A 19,642-nucleotide genomic window follows, 5' to 3' on the forward strand; every position below is an offset into this window, starting at 1 on the left:
CCAGCTCTTTCCATCCTCACCCACCAAATAGTAGTAACCTTACCCAATTCCCATGGCTATCCAGAAAACAAAACACAATGCTGGCAGAACAGAGAATCATCCCCTTTTGAATAATAATGAATAAAATGGGGTTGCAGAACCATAAGTTGGACCCAAATTATTGTCCATGGCTGGGAGACAACACTTTTCACAGCTTGTTTTCCTACAGATGACATAATTAGCACAAACCAGACACAGGCAGTATGTAGAAAAAGATTTAATAAATTATATAAAAATATTACTTTAATTATGGATTGACTATTAGTGCTGGTATATATGGTTCAGGTGGGGAATGTCACTGGCTGGGGTCCTCCATGGGTTTCCGGCAATAGGGGCAGCAGTTGTGCTGCAGGACCAGAAGTTCGTAGTCCTCTGTGTGAAACATCTGGGGGAAAAAAAAAAAAAAAAAGATATTATTTCAAGTCAGCATGGAGGGGCAAACTACAAAGGGAATGGAGTAATGAGGTACGGCAAGATCTGAACAGGTGGGATCAATTAATGGGCATTATAAAGATAGGTAGGCCATAGATAATGTGATTTCCTTTCCTAAAACCAATGGCCGGCTTAACACTCCTGGGTCCCCCCAATAAGGATGACGTATGGACTTTGCTGCTGTTAGGGCCGGTCCACACCACAAAAACACACTCCAAATATGTTCCGGATGCATTTCTGCATGCACTTTTTTTTTTATCTAAACATATTTTATTAAGAGAAGCGTTCATACAGGGTCATAGAAAGTAGACATGTGCATTCGTTTTCGTCCGAATGCATTTTGGTCTGAATTTCGGCTATATTTTCATTGACGTTTTAACAAACGATATCGAACGCGCTGAATCCGAAAACTGAAAGATCCAACATAAACAAATGCTTTATTTTAGTTTTCGTTGCAACAGTTCGATATAGATAGGAGATTGGATGTGATGCTGACAATAGCGATCTGTGTCCATCGAACCTGTGGTCGAATGTGTCTAACCTTAGCTCTATTAGTCCAAGATTATTCGACATGGAGAGGAAAGATTTGAAACAGAGAGGAAAGATTCGACACAGAGAGAAAAGATTCGACACAGAGAGAAAAGATTCGACACAGAGAGAAAAGATTCGACACAGAGAGAACACAGAGGAAAGATTCGACACAGAGAGGAAAGATTCGAAACAGAGAGGAAAGATTTGACACAGAGAGGAAAGATTTGAAACAGAGAGGAAAGATTTGAAACAGAGAGGAAAGATTCGACACAGAGAGGAAAGATTCGACACAGAGAGGAAAGATTCGACACAGAGAGGAAAGATTCGACACAGAGAGGAAAGATTCGACACAGAAAGGAAAGATTCGACACAGAGAGGAAAGATTCTACACAGAGAGAAAAGATTCTACACAGAGAGAAAAGATTCTACACAGAGAGGAAAGATTCGACACAGAGAGGAAAGATTCGACACAGAGAGAAAAGATTCGACACAGAGAGAAAAGATTCGACACAGAGAGGAAAGAGAGAAAAGATTCGACACAGAGAGGAAAGATTCTACACAGAGAGGAAAGATTCTACACAGAGAGGAAAGATTCTACACAGAGAGGAAAGATTCGACACAGAGAGAAAAGATTCGACACAGAGAGAAAAGATTCGACACAGAGAGGAAAGAGAGAAAAGATTCGACACAGAGGAGAAAAGATTCTACACAGAGAGGAAAGATTCTACACAGAGAGGAAAGATTCGACACAGAGAGGAAAGATTTGACACAGAGAGGAAAGATTTGACACAGAGAGGAAAGATTCGACACAGAGAGGAAAGATTCGACACAGAGTGGAAAGATTCGACACAGAGAGGAAAGATTCGACACAGAGAGGAAAGATTCGACACAGAGAGGAAAGATTCGACACAGAGGAAAGAGAGAAAAGATTCGACATTATAGAGACAATAGCAAAAAAAGGTCGAATGTGTCTAACCTAACTCTATTAGTCCAACATTATTCAACATAGAGAGAAAAGATTTGACATGAAGATTCGACGAAGCAGTCGCCGCGAGTGGACATTTATGATCAAATGCTCCGCCCATAGGCTATAGAAGAATTCTAATGTTGATAATATAATTATTACTAGTGTCATACAACATTAGAATTATACTATAGCTTGTAGGCGGAACATTCGACCGGAAATGTACGATCGCGGCGTCGTACAGTTTAGCTGCTCCGTCGAATCTTCTTTGAACATTCAACAGACACCATAAGCCTTCAATGACAGAATCGACCTTCATTATTTCAGATTTTCGGACCAATGCATTTTTTTAACGAAACAAAAGAAATAAGTAAAAACTAATTTCGGGAGTAACTAAATAAATGTATTTTTCGGACAAAAACGAAAATCCGAAACAAAATATTTCAGTGTGCACATGTCTAATACAAAGTACAACTAATGCAGAGTTACATTCATACATACATAAACTGCAAACAAAAAAAAAAATGGGGTTATTCATCCCCTAATAACATCAATAGCACATAGGCACAACATATAAATGATCAGAGAGACGCGTTAAAAGGTGAAAACACGAAGCTTTACAACCCCTTTAATTACCTGAGTACACCTACTAATTGCCTAACAAGACACATCCAAGGAGATGAAATTAACCAATTGTATTGGACATGCGCTATTATCAATGAGAAAACCGCAGTTTCCCCAGCTCCAGTTGCAGTTTACATATGCGGGTATTTATTCATCGCTATTTGCGCTTCAATGTGCGCCGGTTTGCACGTTCAATTAATGACTTTTTCGGCGCATCAATTAATGTATGAACCAATGCAGTGCCTTCTTCTTAGTAAATCGCCCCCAGTGAGTGTTAATACACCTCCTGGTTTAATCTTCTTATTAGGTTATATGAGGTCACAGCAGGCCTAATGTATGTCAAAGAGAATTGTATAACAATAATAATACTGAAAAGAAACATCTATGCAATACATTATTACTAGTTCAAGAAAAAGCTAAATTTAATTGTTAAGAAAAAGGGCTTTCATTGTTTGTTTGTTTTTTGTTTTGTTTTTTATTGCAGCCCTTTGCTTGACTTTATCTTGGGGCACCATTGCATCCATCCATGGACACCAATTAGGGTTGCCACCTCATCCCTTTATAACTGAACACATATTAATTACACGGGTTCTGTGGCTGATTAAGGTGGTAATTAAACTCACTTGTTGCATTATCTGCATTAAATTAGTCTCAGAACCTGTATAATTCATATGTGTTTGAGTTTAAAGGGATGAGGTGGCAACCCTAACAACAACGATGGGGCTCCGTTACTTCCACTGACACCAGTGATGGCACAATTATCCTTCCATCTACACCAATGATAGGGCAGTATTCCTCCCACCAACACCAATGATGAGGCACCATTCCCCCCACTGACACCAATGATGGGGCACCATTCCTCCCACCAACACCAAAAAAGGGGCACGATTCCTCCCACCGACACCAATGATGGGGCACCATTCCTCCCACCGACACCAAAAAAGGGGCACGATTCCTCCCACAGACAGCAATGATGGGGCACCATTCCTCCCACCACCACCAATGATAGGGCACTATTTCTCCCACCGATAGCAATGATGGGGCTCCATTCCTCACACCGGCACCAATGATGGGGCACCATTCCGCCCACCAACACCAAAAAAGGGGCACGATTCCTCCCACCAACACCAATGATGGGGCTCCATTACTCCCGACACCAATGATGGGGCACCATTCCCCCCACTGACACCAATGATGGGGCACCATTCCCCCCCACCGACACCAATGATGGGGCACCATTCCCCCCCACTGACACCAATGATGGGGCACCATTCCCCCCACCGACACCAATGATGGGGCACCATTCCCCCCACCGACACCAATGATGGGATACCATTCCTCCCACTGACACCAATGATGGGGCACCATTCCTCCCACTGACACCAATGATGGGGCACCATTCCTCCCACCGACACCAATGATGGGGCACCATTCCTCCCACCAACACCAATGATGGGGCACTATTCCTCCCACTAATACCAATGATGGGGCACCATTCCTCCCACTAATACCAATGATGGGGCACCATTCCTCCCACTAATACCAATGATGGGGCACCATTCCTCCCACTGACACCAATGATGGGGCACTATTCCTCCCACTGACACCAATGATGGGGCACCATTCCTCCGACTGACACCAATGATGGGGCACTATTAGTCCCTTGAATACCAACAATGGGACATTATTCCTCTCACTGCCCACAGTCCAGCCCCCTTAAAGCCCGAAGGACAGTAATCAGGCTCTTTGTTTTATATGTTTGGAGACCCCTGTTCTATGATATGTGTTGTCCGTATTGTTATAATTTTAAATAAATTGTTAACACAGGATACCAAGGAGTAGAAATATCATATAAACTTTAAAGTTATTTAGCATTCTTTATACCAAGCTTTTAAAAGTTGTGGTGCATTCAATAAACTTTCATTAAAATAATCCCCGGTGATCCTGTCATGACGGTGTTTGTTCAGGCACTTCCTGTTATAGGTGTGACAATGCTCTGTCCCCAGACTTTCAATGTCTTCTGCCTTTTCCCCCCCGGGACACACAGGCTTCCGAAGCCGTTTGAACACACAATCCCACAGGCGTGGTCCGCTGTTGTCACCAGCAGGAAACCCGCCATGACAAATGCCATGCAGCCATTGCTGAAGTGCATGCAGGCAGAGAGTGGCTGCAAAGGCTGCAGGCAATAAGCAGCACAGAGATGAAACAAAGAGTGGAGAAAAGAAATGAAACCATTTTTTTACTGAAAAATTTAAAATAGTTTACGATACACAAAGGCCAGACTGAACCAAGAAAAAAAAACGTTGGTCCTCTTTTTCTGGAGGGGGATAGGGGTCAGGTCCTGGACTTAACAGATGCTTTCTCATCAGGAAAGGAATCAGATAGGTGGTGCATACCTGGAAACAAGACTGGCACATGGTGATGGAGACATCGGGGAGCAGCGAGCGGAAGTACTGCCACTTCAGAGGGCACGGCCAACGCTTCACCATGATGTCCCTCCTGCTCATGGCTCTCAGGACCGAGCGAGACACAACCACAGGGACAAACTCAGAGCCGCCTTGCTGCAGGAGAAAATACAGTTGTATCGAGTCACACGTCATTTCTCAGGTTTTATATACTGTGGGTAACTATTTGCTGTAGTAGTTTTGGGTCATTTGCGTTTTCTTTTTTACTTTTATAGCCGACACCATGGCCTGACTGCGCCATCATGCGTCTTCTGTATCTTCTACATTTGGAACTGGTCACTCACCTCAAAACTCAACTTTGCTGTGAAGGGGTCATCATCCACGAAGGGCTCGTCATCATCTAGTCTCAGTGTCTGCGTGTCTTTTTTTTTTCCCCGTTAAGGTCATTAACTCAAAACTCAACAAGTTTGTGACGTGTTTTAACCAACTGACCTCTGGAAGGTTTTACCCCCCTTTATGACCAGACCATTTGCTATTCTGCACTGTGCCACTTTAAAACAGAGTTCCACCCAAAAGTGGAACTTCCACTAATTTGTCTCCTCTACCCCTCCGGTGGGGCTTGCGGGAGGAGAGGAGACAGGATACTTGTCTTTGACAGGTATCCTGTTTGCACTTTCTGGAGTCCGGGCCGTGGCATAAGACATCACTGCGGCGCTCCCTCCTCCTCCCGCCTTCTCTCCCTGTCCAGTGGAAGAGAGGAGCGGGGCCTCCCACCTTCTCTCCCTGTCACTGGACCAGTAGAAGAGAGGAGCGGGGCCTCGCGCATGCGCAGTAGGGTTCCCAGTGTGAAGACATAATGCTACGCTGCCGGGTACCCTTACCCGCAATGGCGGCGGCATGCACCCGATAGCTGATGCAAACATCAGCTGTAGTGCCGGCATCCCTGGACTCCGGGACAGGTAAGTGTCCTATTGTTAATAGCCAGCAGCTGCAGTATGTGTAGCTGCTGGCTTTTAATTTTTTTTTTTTGGGTGGAACACCGCTTTAACTGGTAACTGCTCGGTCATTAAACAATGTACCCAAATGACATGAAAATTTTGGGAAAAAATATATATATTTTGTACTTTCTGTTATAAAACATCTAATAAATGTACTTTTGGGGACACTATACTATTGAGGACACTAGTATAGTTCTGATCGTGACCAGGATATGGACCCAGACAGACACTATACTAGTAATGGTGGTGATCTTTGATTTATAGTGCAACTGTGGCGAACAATATGACACTAACTGACATCGCTGGTGACACCAATACAGTGATCAGTGATAATTCTGTACAGTGACACTGTACTAACGGCACTGGCTAGTTGACAGGGGTGATCAGGAGGGCAATCAAAGGGTTAACTGCGTGCCTAGCAAGTGTAGGTGTGCTGATTGTACTTATTTACAGACTGGTTGGCTTTTTTTTTCTGGATTTCAGTTCTTAATGGTACAATAAATTAGGGACAAGAAACCAGCCAGATCTGTGTTGTGATTGGCCACAGCCATCAGCTTAGCTCTGAGGAAGGGGGTGCGCCCCCCGGAACACGTTAGCTGTAACCCGTGTTCATGGTCTTTTGTCAGTTGCATTTTGTGAGTACCTACTGTTATATAAAAATTTCTTATTACTAAATTATCTTTGGTAATGCACTAGGTGTGCGCGCCTTCCATTTCCGTTTTTGTTGTAGTTCCTTTCGGATTACCCCATCTGAGGGAGGCAGCATCCACCCAGTTTTGGATACCATATACAGTGGGGACAGAAAGCTTTCAGACCCGCTTACATTTTAGCACACAGCTAAAATAATAAAGGAGTGGCTTCACAACAACTCAGTGACTGTTCTTGAATGACCCAGCCAAAGCCCTGCCAAAATCATTGGCTGCGAACCTGCTGACAAACTCGTAGGTAGTAGGTAGGAAGAGTAAAGGATGGGATTTTTTTTTTTTAAGTGCCAAACACAGTGAATATATAAAAATATCAAATTGTTATTGAAAAATATTAAAATGGCATTCATTTTCAAATAAAAACCATCATGAAAAATCCATACAGTGAGTGTATTCATCTCTACATGTTTCTCCAACCTATGGCTTCTTCAGGAAACTTTAAAAATACCGCATAATCACTAAAAATAAAAACATGTCAGACTTTTCTCAACAGAGCCACAGAAGAGGTGTCCATCCTGCTAGGACACTAGCAAAAATCAAAGGCATTGTGGGAGTAGAAGGGGTTATACAGTGAAAGTCGTACATTCTCTTGAAAAAGACCCGAGTAAGTCTCATTATAGATGGACAGATGCCTCCTGCAAGTCGTAATACTTCCATCAGTCCTCAATCACCTCACTGTGAGGACCCACAGCAATGTTCTCCTGGCTTGTCATACCACTATGTGCTGGGCTCCCTCCCCCAGGTGAAAATAGTCCAGAGACCTGATGGCTGCGTACAAAACCCCCTTACCTTTGTAAATTAAAAAATAAAAAGAAAGAAGAAAATAAAAAATAAAAGAAGAGACAATCACTTTGAATACAAAGGATACCAGCCGAGGACATTTCCTGCCACTTGTCTTTATTGGGGTGACTTCGAGGAGCTTCCAGGTTGATAAGTGACATGGCCTCTTCATCAGAAATCCCTTCTTCCAGATAAAATTCCACCAGAGGAAGAATTTCTGTAATCGTAGAAGAAGACACAAGACCGGACGTGAGCCTCAGCTAACAGAGCAGTATGGTGGTCTACTGGCAGACACTGCACTGGTGTTCCCAGCTCAGTTCCCTATCTGAACAATATCAGCATGGAGGATGTAGGATCTTTGGGTTTGTGTGAGCTTCCCCCAAATGCACAAAACACACCTATGTATAATAATAATAATAATAATAATAATAATAATAATAATAATAGTGTGTGACTGTGATGGGGACATTAGAGTGCAAATTTTGTCAATTAAAAAAAAAAAAAAAAAAAAAAAAAAAAATTATATATATATATATATATATATATATATATATCATACAAACATAAAAATAAATAATAACTAAACAATAATGGTAACTAAAACAAAGCATGAGAGAGAGAGTGAGAGAGAAGGAAGAAGGGAGAGAGAAGGAAAGAAAGAAGAAAAGAAAGAGAAAAAAAGATGGTCAGAGACTGCAGACATGATACAGGAGATGATCAGAGACTGCAGACATGATACAGGAGATGATCAGACACTGCAGACATGGTATAAGAGATGGTCAGAGACTACAGACATGGTACAGGAGATGGTCAGAGACTACAGACATGGTACAGGAGATGGTCAGAGACTGCAGACATGGTACAGGAGATGGTCAGAGACTGCAGACATGGTACAGGAGATGGTCAGTGACTGCAGACATGGTACAGGAGATGATCAGACACTGCAGACATGGTATAAGAGATGGTCAGAGACTACAGACATGGTACAGGAGATGGTCAGAGACTGCAGACATGGTACAGGAGATGGTCAGAGACTGCAGACATGGTACAGGAGATGGTCAGAGACTGCAGACATGGTACAGGAGATGGTCAGAGACTGCAGACATGGTACAGGAGATGGTCAGAGACTGCAGACATGATACAGGAGATGGTCAGAGACTGCAGATATAGTACAAGAGAGAGACTGCAGACATGATACAGGAGATGATCAGAGACTGCAGACATGATACAGGAGATGATCAGAGACTGCAGACATGATACAGGAGAGGGCCAGAGACTGCAGACATGATACAGGAGAGGGCCAGAGACTGCAGACATGATACAGGAGAGGGCCAGAGACTGCAGACATGATACAGGAGAGGGCCAGAGACTGCAGACATGATACAGGAGATGGTCAGAGACTGCAGACATGATACAGGAGATGGTCAGAGACTGCAGACATGATACAGGAGATGGTCAGAGACTGCAGACATGATACAGGAGATGATCAGAGACTGCAGATATAGTACAAGAGAGAGACTGCAGACATGGTACACGAGGTCGTTATTTTATATGAGGCTGAAAAAAAGATGGTCAGAGACTGCAGACATGATACAGGAGATGATCAGAGACTGCAGACATGGTATAAGAGATGGTCAGAGACTACAGACATGGTACAGGAGATGGTCAGAGACTGCAGACATGGTACAGGAGATGGTCAGAGACTGCAGACATGGTACAGGAGATGGTCAGAGACTGCAGACATGGTACAGGAGATGGTCAGAGACTGCAGACATGGTACAGGAGATGGTCAGAGACTGCAGACATGGTACAGGAGATGGTCAGAGACTGCAGACATGGTACAGGAGATGGTCAGAGACTGCAGACATGATACAGGAGATGGTCAGAGACTGCAGATATAGTACAAGAGAGAGACTGCAGACATGATACAGGAGATGATCAGAGACTGCAGACATGATACAGGAGATGATCAGAGACTGCAGACATGATACAGGAGAGGGCCAGAGACTGCAGACATGATACAGGAGAGGGCCAGAGACTGCAGACATGATACAGGAGAGGGCCAGAGACTGCAGACATGATACAGGAGATGGTCAGAGACTGCAGACATGATACAGGAGATGGTCAGAGACTGCAGACATGATACAGGAGAGGGCCAGAGACTGCAGACATGATACAGGAGAGGGCCAGAGACTGCAGACATGATACAGGAGATGATCAGAGACTGCAGATATAGTACAAGAGAGAGACTGCAGACATGGTACACGAGGTCGTTATTTTATATGAGGCTGATAGAAATAACTGCTGCAACAGGGCAATAAAAAAAACATGGGGGGCCCGAGGGCCACACAAAAAGCATGTTTTCCCCACTTAAAATGGCCAGCTTTATCTACTCTGCACCTCATCTATTTCCTAAATATTCCCCCTCCCCTCCGGGTGCAAGCTTCTTGCTTCTATAAAACTTTAAAAGCACAGCTCCATATTTGTGTGTTATTAATTTGTAATATATGTAATTATCCAGTGTGTTTTTTTCCACCGTTGCCTTTTTAGGTGGATGGCTGAGAATAATGCTATGCCTGGCACTGAGGAGGAGAAACCTTGAGCAGAGTTGTTAAAGTCAACCCTAATATCTTACTGGATAAACCGCAAATCAGCTTGGAAGGTGAGAGGTAATCTGTCTCGCAGCGCTGCGTGTTGCTGAGTGTGATGACAGGGGATGAGCGTAGAGGTGTGTGGAGGAGGGGGAGACAGACACTATAAACAACTAATTAATCAAACAGCGCTAACAATATGCGTGCGGAGATAAAAAGTAACCAATTGGCTCCGTAGATCAGGGGTTCTCAGCCTTATTGAGATCAGGGCCTGGCAGTCTTCAGGAAAAAAAAAAAAAAAGGAAAGAAAGTTTATACTTACTCAATAAAAAGTATGGGAATGCAAAATATGTATTGGAATGCTGGAGGGCGGCGGGTATGGTCTGGGGGTCATTCTGGGGGAATGGGGGTTCTCGACTTTGCAGCAGACTCAGTGACCCTGTAATGAATGAGGTTACTGAAGAGGACTGAGGGCCACTACTGGGTATGGGATTTGTGAAGGAAGCTGGGGGGCTTTGCAGAGGCACTGTGGGAAAATAGAGGACACTGTGGGGCATATTTGGAGGCTGGGTGCACCATGGGGGGGGGGGGGGGGGGGTGTAGTTGGATGCTCTGCAGAATGTTAGGGAAAACTGCAGGGGGCTGGGCCACACTGTAGGAAGTTGGGGGGGGGGGGGGGGGGCACTGTAGGAGGCAAGGGCTTTCAGGGGCCCGTGACAGGTTGAGGGCCTTGTAGACCGCTATTAATGAATGCTTTGAGGCAGTGTAGGAGGTTAGGGGATCTGCAGCTGGTTGGAGACCCGGGATGAGAGAAGATGTGGCAGTGGCTGGTTGAGAACCAGACATAAGAGGGTGGTTTCAATAGGCCGCAAGGAGATTGGATTGAAACATCTCCATCTCACCCTGCATAAAAAGAGAATTACTGTTACGGGAATTGCCATACTTTTATCATTTCAATAAACTAAATTTGATTGAAGCTGTCAATTTATTGCCTAGTTTTGACTTCACAATCTACTGTACCCTGGTGGTCAACAGAACTCATGGGTGGTAGATGGCTTAATATCTGCCAATCACTTTTCATCATATTTTCAACTAGCGTTGGTTTAAAAATGGTTGAAATGGACAGAAAATTACCACATGTATGTCCAACTAGGCAAGGTAAATCTTTAGATACAGTATATACAGTATTAAAAAAAAAAACACCTTTTTCAACTTGTTTCAAATATGTTTCTTCCCTTCCCTTACATTGAACATTGATGGCATGTTCCAAAGTTGACCTGGTTGTCAAGAACTTTGCTAACTGGCAACCAGCCGGTGAGACAGCCCGCCCCTCAAATGATGTTCCAGTCACTTTAGGAAAAGTTTTCTATACTGGTTACACAACCAGTTGATTGGCCACCAACAATATGGCGGGTAGTGGCACTTGTACACTAAGGCACATGGGATGCGACAGAGATCAGCCAATCAAAATCGAAAAAAACATGTTGCCCCACAACTGGCCATTGAGACTTCCTACCCCCTAAATTACATTGCAATCACTTTCAGACAAGTTATCTATATGGATTACACAATCAGTTGATTGGCCTCCAATAATAGTGGCACTTGTAAGGCTCATGGGATGTGGCAGAAATCAGCCAATCAGACTGGGGAAATTTGGATCTGCATCATCTAAGAGCCAGATCACCTCACTGTCCAGCTGTTGGACGTCTTGCTTATTCACAATTAGCAAAATGAACAAATTTGTCATTGCTGCCTTGCAGAGATAAGGAACCTGCTGTCCTATGCTGGCCGTAGAGGGGCTGAATCTTGGGCCAGTTCAGCAGGGACCAGCTGAGATTAGATCCATGTGTGGGCTGGCTGATTGTACCCAAGTCGAACCATCGATCGACTTGGTTACAACCAGAATGTCGGCTTTCTAGCATGTGAATATTGCCAGCGGCTACAATAATCATTGTGTTTTCCCGGGAGAGATGCCTCCCCTGCAACCCGTGGTTGCAGAAAAGAAATTCACATCATCTATGGTCTTCCTTAGAGCTGTGACTACACACACACACACACACACACACACACACACACACACACACACACACACACACACACACACACACACACACACACACCTGGAAAGGGTTTTTTAATGTGTTTGCTTGATGTGGATTGTGAATTTGCTTCCATACTATCAGAACCCAATATTGGTCACATAGCAGGGTCATTTACTGTTCATGTAATGTGCCCATAGGACAACATTTTACTGCTACTATCATTACCATAGATTCCGGCCATCCTGTATTTGCCAGGAAATCCACACATGTTGGCCCTCTGTCCAGGGCCATGTCCTGGGATCATAGCATCAGCCCAATATGTGCAGTAACTCCTAATGTATTATTGTGGGGAATGAGGCTGCAAGTGGGCAGTGCCCTCATTTAGACATGGGGTCAAAATTGTAAATAGGTGGGATTTGGGCACACTTATCCAGAAAATGGGTGGATAAAATGCACACAGTGGGTAGGGCTGATGGTGTCCTGGGATCCAAAACGTTGAAATGTATTAGCTAAAAAACAAACAAAATGGAGGATGAGGCAGATCTGCCCCCCACCACATATTAAGGGTTGTGTGCAGAGATTACCCCTCAATCCTTGGTGCTGCCACCACATCCAAGGCTCTGCTTTGCTCTTCCTGGTTCTTTTCTATGAAGTGTATGATTAGGGAGATTCATTACACTAGGAGGCTGAGTCTTCTTCATTCTCCGTAGTATCTGTAAGTTATTCCAACCTGGCTATATATAGCTTTAAATGACAGACGTATCACCTAACAGTCTGCTAATGCCTGTTGTGCATAGATTAGCAAGGATTAACCTAGTGTCCTGTAATTACCGCTCTGGTTGTATTAGTGAGACAGGCAGAGTATACAACAGAACACGTCTCAGCAGCTCAAACACTTCGAAATCTTCTAACACTGCAGAAAAGAGGACTGCCGGTAACTGACGTTGCAGAATTCCTGGCCTTGCCATTGAAAACCTGCATTGTGCCATCCCGGAATGTTAGAATAAAATGAAGGGGGCTTATTAATTAGCTTAGATGTTCTATTTAGGCCTTGTTCACATGGGCATACTGAAGCGTACACCTTGCGAGGGCCGTGATTGCCCATACAGGGATGCAAAAGTGTTCAGAGTACAGAGTATACAAGTGCATGGATAGGTACATCGGTAGACATGGGCAGCAGATGATGCCAGGAAATGCAGAAAAGTGCTGCGGGGACAGGAGGAGCGGTGGGAGGCTGTTAAGAAGTTATCTATTTATTTTTTTATAAAAAGGTAGGGATGCCCTTTAAATTCAATTAAAGCACTCCTCCAAACATGTCATGTTCCGTCAAGAGGAGTTTAGACATAAATTCCAGAAGATTACAAGTAGGCTCAGGCATTAGATTAACTTGTATATCTCAGAGTAATTGATCCATTAAAGAAAAAAACACAAACTGCTCTCTGAAGAAGGTGGAGACATATGGAGATGGTTTTCTCTGTGTATTATAGTCTCAGATTTGTATATTCGTCTTGTGTAGTGATCACACTGGAAGGACATTTGTACATTCCAGCCTGGAGAAGATGTATATGTAGCTTACAACAAAAAGGGGACATGAGCACCGATCCCTCCGCAGTGAGCACTAAGGTCTTGTACACTCAGGTTCAGCATGCATCAGAGCAGTGTGTACAGTAGGGATGAGCTCAGGCCTGTTTGGATCTCAGTCCGAACCCACCTGAGAGATCCCACCAGGAAGCGGTCATTGTAGTAGGTCAATCATAAGTCATTATTATCCCACCAGGAAGCTGTCATTGTAGTAGGTCAACCTGTTTGGATCTTAGTCCAAACCCACCTGAGAGATCCCACCAGGAAGCGGTCATTGTAGTAGGTCAATCATAAGTCATTATTATACCACCAAGAAGCTGTCATTGTAGTAGGTCAACCTGTTTGGATCTTAGTCCAAACCCACCTGAGAGATCCCACCAGGAAGATGTCATTGTAGTAGGCCAATCTTAAGTCATTATGATCCCACCAGGAAGCTGTCATTGTAGTAGGTCAACATGTTTGGATCTTAGTCCAAACCCACCTGAGAGATCCCACCAGGACGCGGTCATTGTAGTAAGTCAATCATAAGTCATTATTATCCCACCAGGAAGCTGTCATTGTAGTAGGTCAACCTGTTTGGATCTTAGTCCGAACCTACCTGAGAGATCCCACCAGGACGCAGTCATTGTAGTAAGTCAATCATAAGTCATTATTATCCCACCAGGAAGCTGTCATTTTAGTAGGTCAACATGTTTGGATCTTAGTCCAAAGCCACCTGAGAGTTCCCACCAGGACGCGGTCATTGTAGTAAGTCAATCATAAGTCATTATTATCCCACCAGGAGGCTGTCATTGTAGTAGGTCAACATGTTTGGATCTTAGTCCAAACCCACCTGAGAGTTCCCACCAGGACGCGGTCATTGTAGTAAGTCAATCATAAGTCATTATTATCCCACCAGGAAGCTGTCATTGTAGTAGGTCAACATGTTTGGATCTTAGTCCAAAGCCACCTGAGAGTTCCCACCAGGACGCGGTCATTGTAGTAAGTCAATCATAAGTCATTATTATCCCACCAGGAAGCTGTCATTGTAGTAGGTCAACATGTTTGGATCTTAGTCCAAACCCACCTGAGAGTTCCCACCAGGACGCGGTCATTGTAGTAAGTCAATCATAAGTCATTATTATCCCACCAGGAAGCTGTCATTGTAGTAGGTCAACATGTTTGGATCTTAGTCCAAAGCCACCTGAGAGATCCCACCAGGATGCGGTCATTGTAGTAAGTAAATCATAAGTCATTATTATCCCACCAGAAAGCTGTCATTGTAGTAGGTCAACATGTTTGGATCCTAGTCCGAACCCACCTGAGAGATCCCACCAGGAAGCTGTCATTGTAGTAGGTCAATCATAAGTGGTCATGACATTTCCCGCTCTGCAGCTGAAAGTATACATGTCCCTTGAATGCAATCTGTGGTCCAATTTTTGCTGGAACGTGGAAGTGTGCTCTAACATGGATGGAGGCTTAACTCCCCACCTCTCAGCTCTTGTTTTCTAAAGCTTGCTGTACAGTAGGGATGAGCTCAGGCATGTTTGGATCCTAGTCTGAACCCACCTGAGAGATCCCACCAGGAAGCTCTTTTTGTAGTAAGCCAAACATAAGTGGAGGGCCTGGGAATGCCTCGGCCTCTTATGATTGGCCTACTACAAAGCAAGCTTCATGGCAGGATTTCCTAGGTGGCTTCAGACTAGGATCCAAACACTCCTGAGCTCATTCCTACTGTACAGCAAGCTTTAGAAAGCAGGAGCTGAGGCGGGGAGTGAAGCCACCGTCCATTCTAGAGCACACTTCCATGTTTCAGCAAACATCAAGAAGTAATGGTTTCAGGAGACTAAAGGTTTCAGGGATTTTACTCAAAATCACTTCATGGTTACGAAACTAAACGGCAGTGTTTGCCCCATCTTGAATCTCAACAAATTTCTAAGGGTGCAGAAATTCTGTATGGAACCAGTGCGGTTGGTAGCGACATCTCTTCAGCAGGGAGATTTTATAGCATCAGTTGGTATCAAGGATGTTTATCTACATGTCCTGATTTTTCGACCGAACCAAAGATTTCTGATATTTGCAGTGCAAGAACGCCACTTCCAGTTTGTGGCTCTGCCATTCAGCCTGCCAACAGCTTGGATCCTAGTCGGAACCCACCTGTAAGATCCTGCCAGGAAGCTCTCTTTGTAGTAGGCCAAACATAAGTGGCCAGGCCAGGGAATACCTCGGCCACTTAAGTGTAGCCTACTACAATGTGAGCATCCTGGCAGGATCTCTCAGGTGGGTTTGGACTAGGATCCGAGCACTCCTGAGCACATCCCTACTGTGCAGCAAGCTTTACAAGGCAGGAGCTGAGAGGTGGGGAGTGGAGCCATCACCTATGTTAGAGCACACGTCCGCGTTTCAGCAAAAATTAGACCAGAGATTGCGTTCACTTGGCAGTTCCACCACCCAATGTGAACTCGCAACCACAAAATGGGTCCACCACATTGTGACTCGAGGATACAGACTGGAGTTTCAGAGCCTTCCTCCTATGCTTTCCAATGTTTCTTCACATCCGCGAAAAGAAAAGTTGCACTTTTGCAGCCTCTTGATCAGCTTCTACCTCAAGAAGTAATTGTTTCCCGGAAGACTAAGGCGCCATTCATATCTGAGCAATCCGAATCGTGAGTGGAATCACCGCGATTCAAAATAGCGGCAAATCGTGGGATGCCCTTGCGATCACCATTACTTTCAATGGCACCCCGAGCGCGGCGGGATTTTGCTGCGATTTCGGGCAACAATCGTGCCAAAATCGCGCTGCGATGAGGGTGCCATTGGAAGTGACGGGGATCACACGGGCATCCGGCGATTTGCCGCTATTTCGAATCGCGGTGATTCCCCGCACTATTCGGATTGCTCAGATGTGAACACAACCTGCTCACATAATTTGTGATAAAAAACAGCCATGGTCTGCTTGCATTGCATGGAGAAGCACAGAAACCTAGTGATGACATCACTGGGTACAACATAACGTACGTAGTGAAAACAGAAAGGTTTTAATTAAAAATGTCATTAGCATGTTGATTGGCGGGGGTGGTGGGACTGCAGCTTCGAGTTATTTAAAGCTGTACAAGCTGCTTTCGCACGCGCAGCCCATCAATCCTGTTTGATGTATCAATTCTGACCACAGCGCTCCACTCACCATATGACGACGCAGAGAAGACGAAGCCCTGGCGGCAGTTGATGCAGACATTTCCTAGGTTGTTGAGGAAGGGGTTGTTGGTGGAACATCTGTAACACATCGGCACCAGTTCCTGGGGAGAGGCCAGAACAGACAGTTACACATGAAATAAAATAGGCAATCTCTCATCTCCCTGACATCATGCTTCTTCCTTTGTATAAAAAAAACACATGATAGAAATGTTATAAACGGAGTTGCAGTTCAATGAGTAAAATAAGAATTGTATCCCCCACCAACCAACAATAATTCTGGTTTCCACAGACTGGGTACAGTAGGTGCTCATGTGGTACACAGATTAGTCCTGTCCATTTAAAAAGTTGCCCCTAATGACAACTCGTTATGTGTATAAAAGACACCTGCCCACAGAATCTTTCTTCCATCCAAACCTCCCCATCATGGGCAAGACCAAAGAGCTGTCAAAAGGACATCAGGGACAAGATTGTAGACCAACACAAGGCTGGAATGGGCTACAAGTCCATCAGCAAGAAGCTTGGTGAGAAGGAGGCAACTGTTGGAGCGATTATTCACAAATGAAAGAAATACAAAATAACCCTCAATCACCCTCAGTCTGGAGCTCCATGCAAGATTTCACCTCATGGGGTGAGGATAACCATGAGAAAAGTGAGGGATCAGCCCAGAACTACACTGGAGGAGCTTGCAAATTATCTCAAGGCAGTTGGGACCACAGTCACCAAACAAACCATTGGTAACACAATACACCGCCACGGATTGAAATCCTGCAGTGCTCGCAAGGTCCCCCTCCTCAAGAAGGCACATGTACAGGCCCATCTAAAGATTGCCAATAAACATCCAAATGATTCAGAGGAGGATTGGGAGAAAGTTCTGTGGTCAGATGAAACCAAAATTGAGGGGCCAATGGACAGGGCCATGTATTGTAAAATGTTGGATGAAAACCTTCCCTCAGCCAGAACACTGATGATGGGTCATGGATGGGTTGTCCAGCATGATAGTGACCCAAAACATACTGCTAAAGCAACAAAAGAGTGTCTCAAGAAGAAGCACATTAAGGTCATAGAGTGGCCTAGTCAGTCTTCAGACCTAATCCAATAGAAAATGTATGGAGGGAGCTGAAACTACGAGTTGCCAAGCGACAGCCAAGAAAACTTAAGAATTTAGAGAAGATCTGTAAAGAAGAGTGGACCAAAATCCCTCCTGAGATGTGTGCAAACCTGGTCACCAACTACGAGAAACGTCCTACCCTCCGTGCTTACCAACAAGGGTTTCTCCACCAAGTACGAAGTCATGTTTTGCTTGGGGATCAAAAACGTATTTTACTCACTGAACTGCAGTTCTATTTATAACATTTGTATTGTGTTTTTTTTCTGGATTTTTGGTTGATATTCTCTCTCTATCATTTAAAATACACCAATGATAAAAATGATAGACCCTTCATTTCTTTGTAAGTGGGCAAACTTATAAAATCTGCAGGGGATTAAATTATTTCCTCCACTGTATGTGCTCTTCTGCTGGAACTTGTGCACAAGTACGCACGGTAAATGCAAGTGCATTTTAGACTTGCCAAGATCTAGTTCTGGCCAACTGCATCGGTCACTGTAAAGATGCTGGGAGCTCAGCACACCGACTGCTAGTAGCGTCGTCAGGGGGTGGCTTTTGGGGCTATAGCCCAGAATCTAGAGCCCATAGTACCGAGTCCCTGCAGGGGTCCCCAAGGGGAGGGGAGCCTCTCTGGGGACCTTGATGCAAGGGGAGGCTCTCTGATGACCCTGATTTTAAGGGGGAGGCTCTCTGATGACCCTGATTTTAAGGGGGAGGCTCTCTGATGACTCTAATGTAAGGGGGGCTATCTGGGAACTATAATGTAGGGGGGCTCTCTGGGGACTCTGATGTAAGTGGGGGCTCTCTGGGGATACACACACACATGTATATTACTGTATATACATGTGTATGCCCGCCCAAGCATAGGACTCCCTTTACTATGCCGCTATGGGCTCTAGCCCCAGATCTTTTGTAGCCCTAGCAACGCCCCTGCCGACTGCCATATGCCAGTTGACAAGGACAATGCATTGGCATTACAAGTCTCAAGACCCAGCACTGCACTTTGCCCAGTCACTAACTGCCCTAGCCACTCCAGACATGATTGGAGATAAAGGGGCTTTACACATTTGCACAAGTATCATAACTTTCTTTACAATTAGGTTATGAACAAAAGCATAAATCACTAAAACCGCACATAAAAACACCTTACTGCTGTGGTCTACAGGAACTTTTACAAACTGTGGGGTTAATTTACTAAAACTGCAGGTTGCAAAATCTGGTGCAGTTGTGGATGGCAGCCAATCAGCTTCTAACCTCAGCTTGTTCAACTAAGCTTTGATAATAAGACCCCTTTCACACTGGGGCGCTTTGCAGGCGCTACAGCGCTAAAAACAGCGCCTGCAAAAAGCCGCTGCTGTCTCTGCAATGTGAAAGCCCCGAGGCCTTTCAAACTGGAGCGGTGCGCTGGCAGGATGCTAAAAAAAAAAAAGTCCAGCTAGCAGCATCTTTGGAGCGGTGTATACACCGCTCCTAAACTGCTCCTGCCCATTAAAATCAATGGGGCAGCGTGGCTATACCACCGGTGGTTTTAACCCTTTCGCGGCTGGTTTTTAACCCTTTCTTAGCCGCTAGTGGGGGGGGGGGGTGTTAAAAGTGCCCCTGCTAGCAGCAGAATAGCGCCGCGAAATTGACGGTAAAGTGCCGCAAAAAATAGTGACGCTTTACCGCCAAT

The 19,642-nt window shown here is 44.7% G+C and overlaps 1 protein-coding gene across 2 annotated transcripts in view; it reads right to left on the bottom strand.

The window, feature by feature from the left end:
• Positions 1 to 240: 240 nt before the first annotated feature.
• Positions 241 to 19,642, bottom strand: part of IFT122 (intraflagellar transport 122) — a 112,373-nt gene continuing 92,971 nt past the window's right edge. For both annotated transcript variants that reach the window (XM_077451603.1, XM_077451601.1), the window contains exons 25-29: positions 16,855 to 16,966; positions 7,566 to 7,694; positions 5,340 to 5,416; positions 4,987 to 5,151; positions 241 to 424 (exon numbers count right to left, since the gene is read on the bottom strand). In XM_077451603.1, the coding sequence (XP_077307729.1) occupies positions 335 to 424; positions 4,987 to 5,151; positions 5,340 to 5,416; positions 7,566 to 7,694; positions 16,855 to 16,966 (573 nt within the window). In that variant the 3' untranslated portion in view covers positions 241 to 334. The remainder of the gene's footprint in view (positions 425 to 4,986; positions 5,152 to 5,339; positions 5,417 to 7,565; positions 7,695 to 16,854; positions 16,967 to 19,642) is intronic.

This window comes from Lithobates pipiens, unplaced genomic scaffold (genome assembly GCF_037356315.1).
Source record: "Lithobates pipiens isolate NorthernLeopardFrog02 unplaced genomic scaffold, aLitPip1_a1.2 Scaffold_23, whole genome shotgun sequence".
In the NCBI taxonomy this organism is placed as follows: domain Eukaryota; kingdom Metazoa; phylum Chordata; class Amphibia; order Anura; family Ranidae; genus Lithobates; species Lithobates pipiens.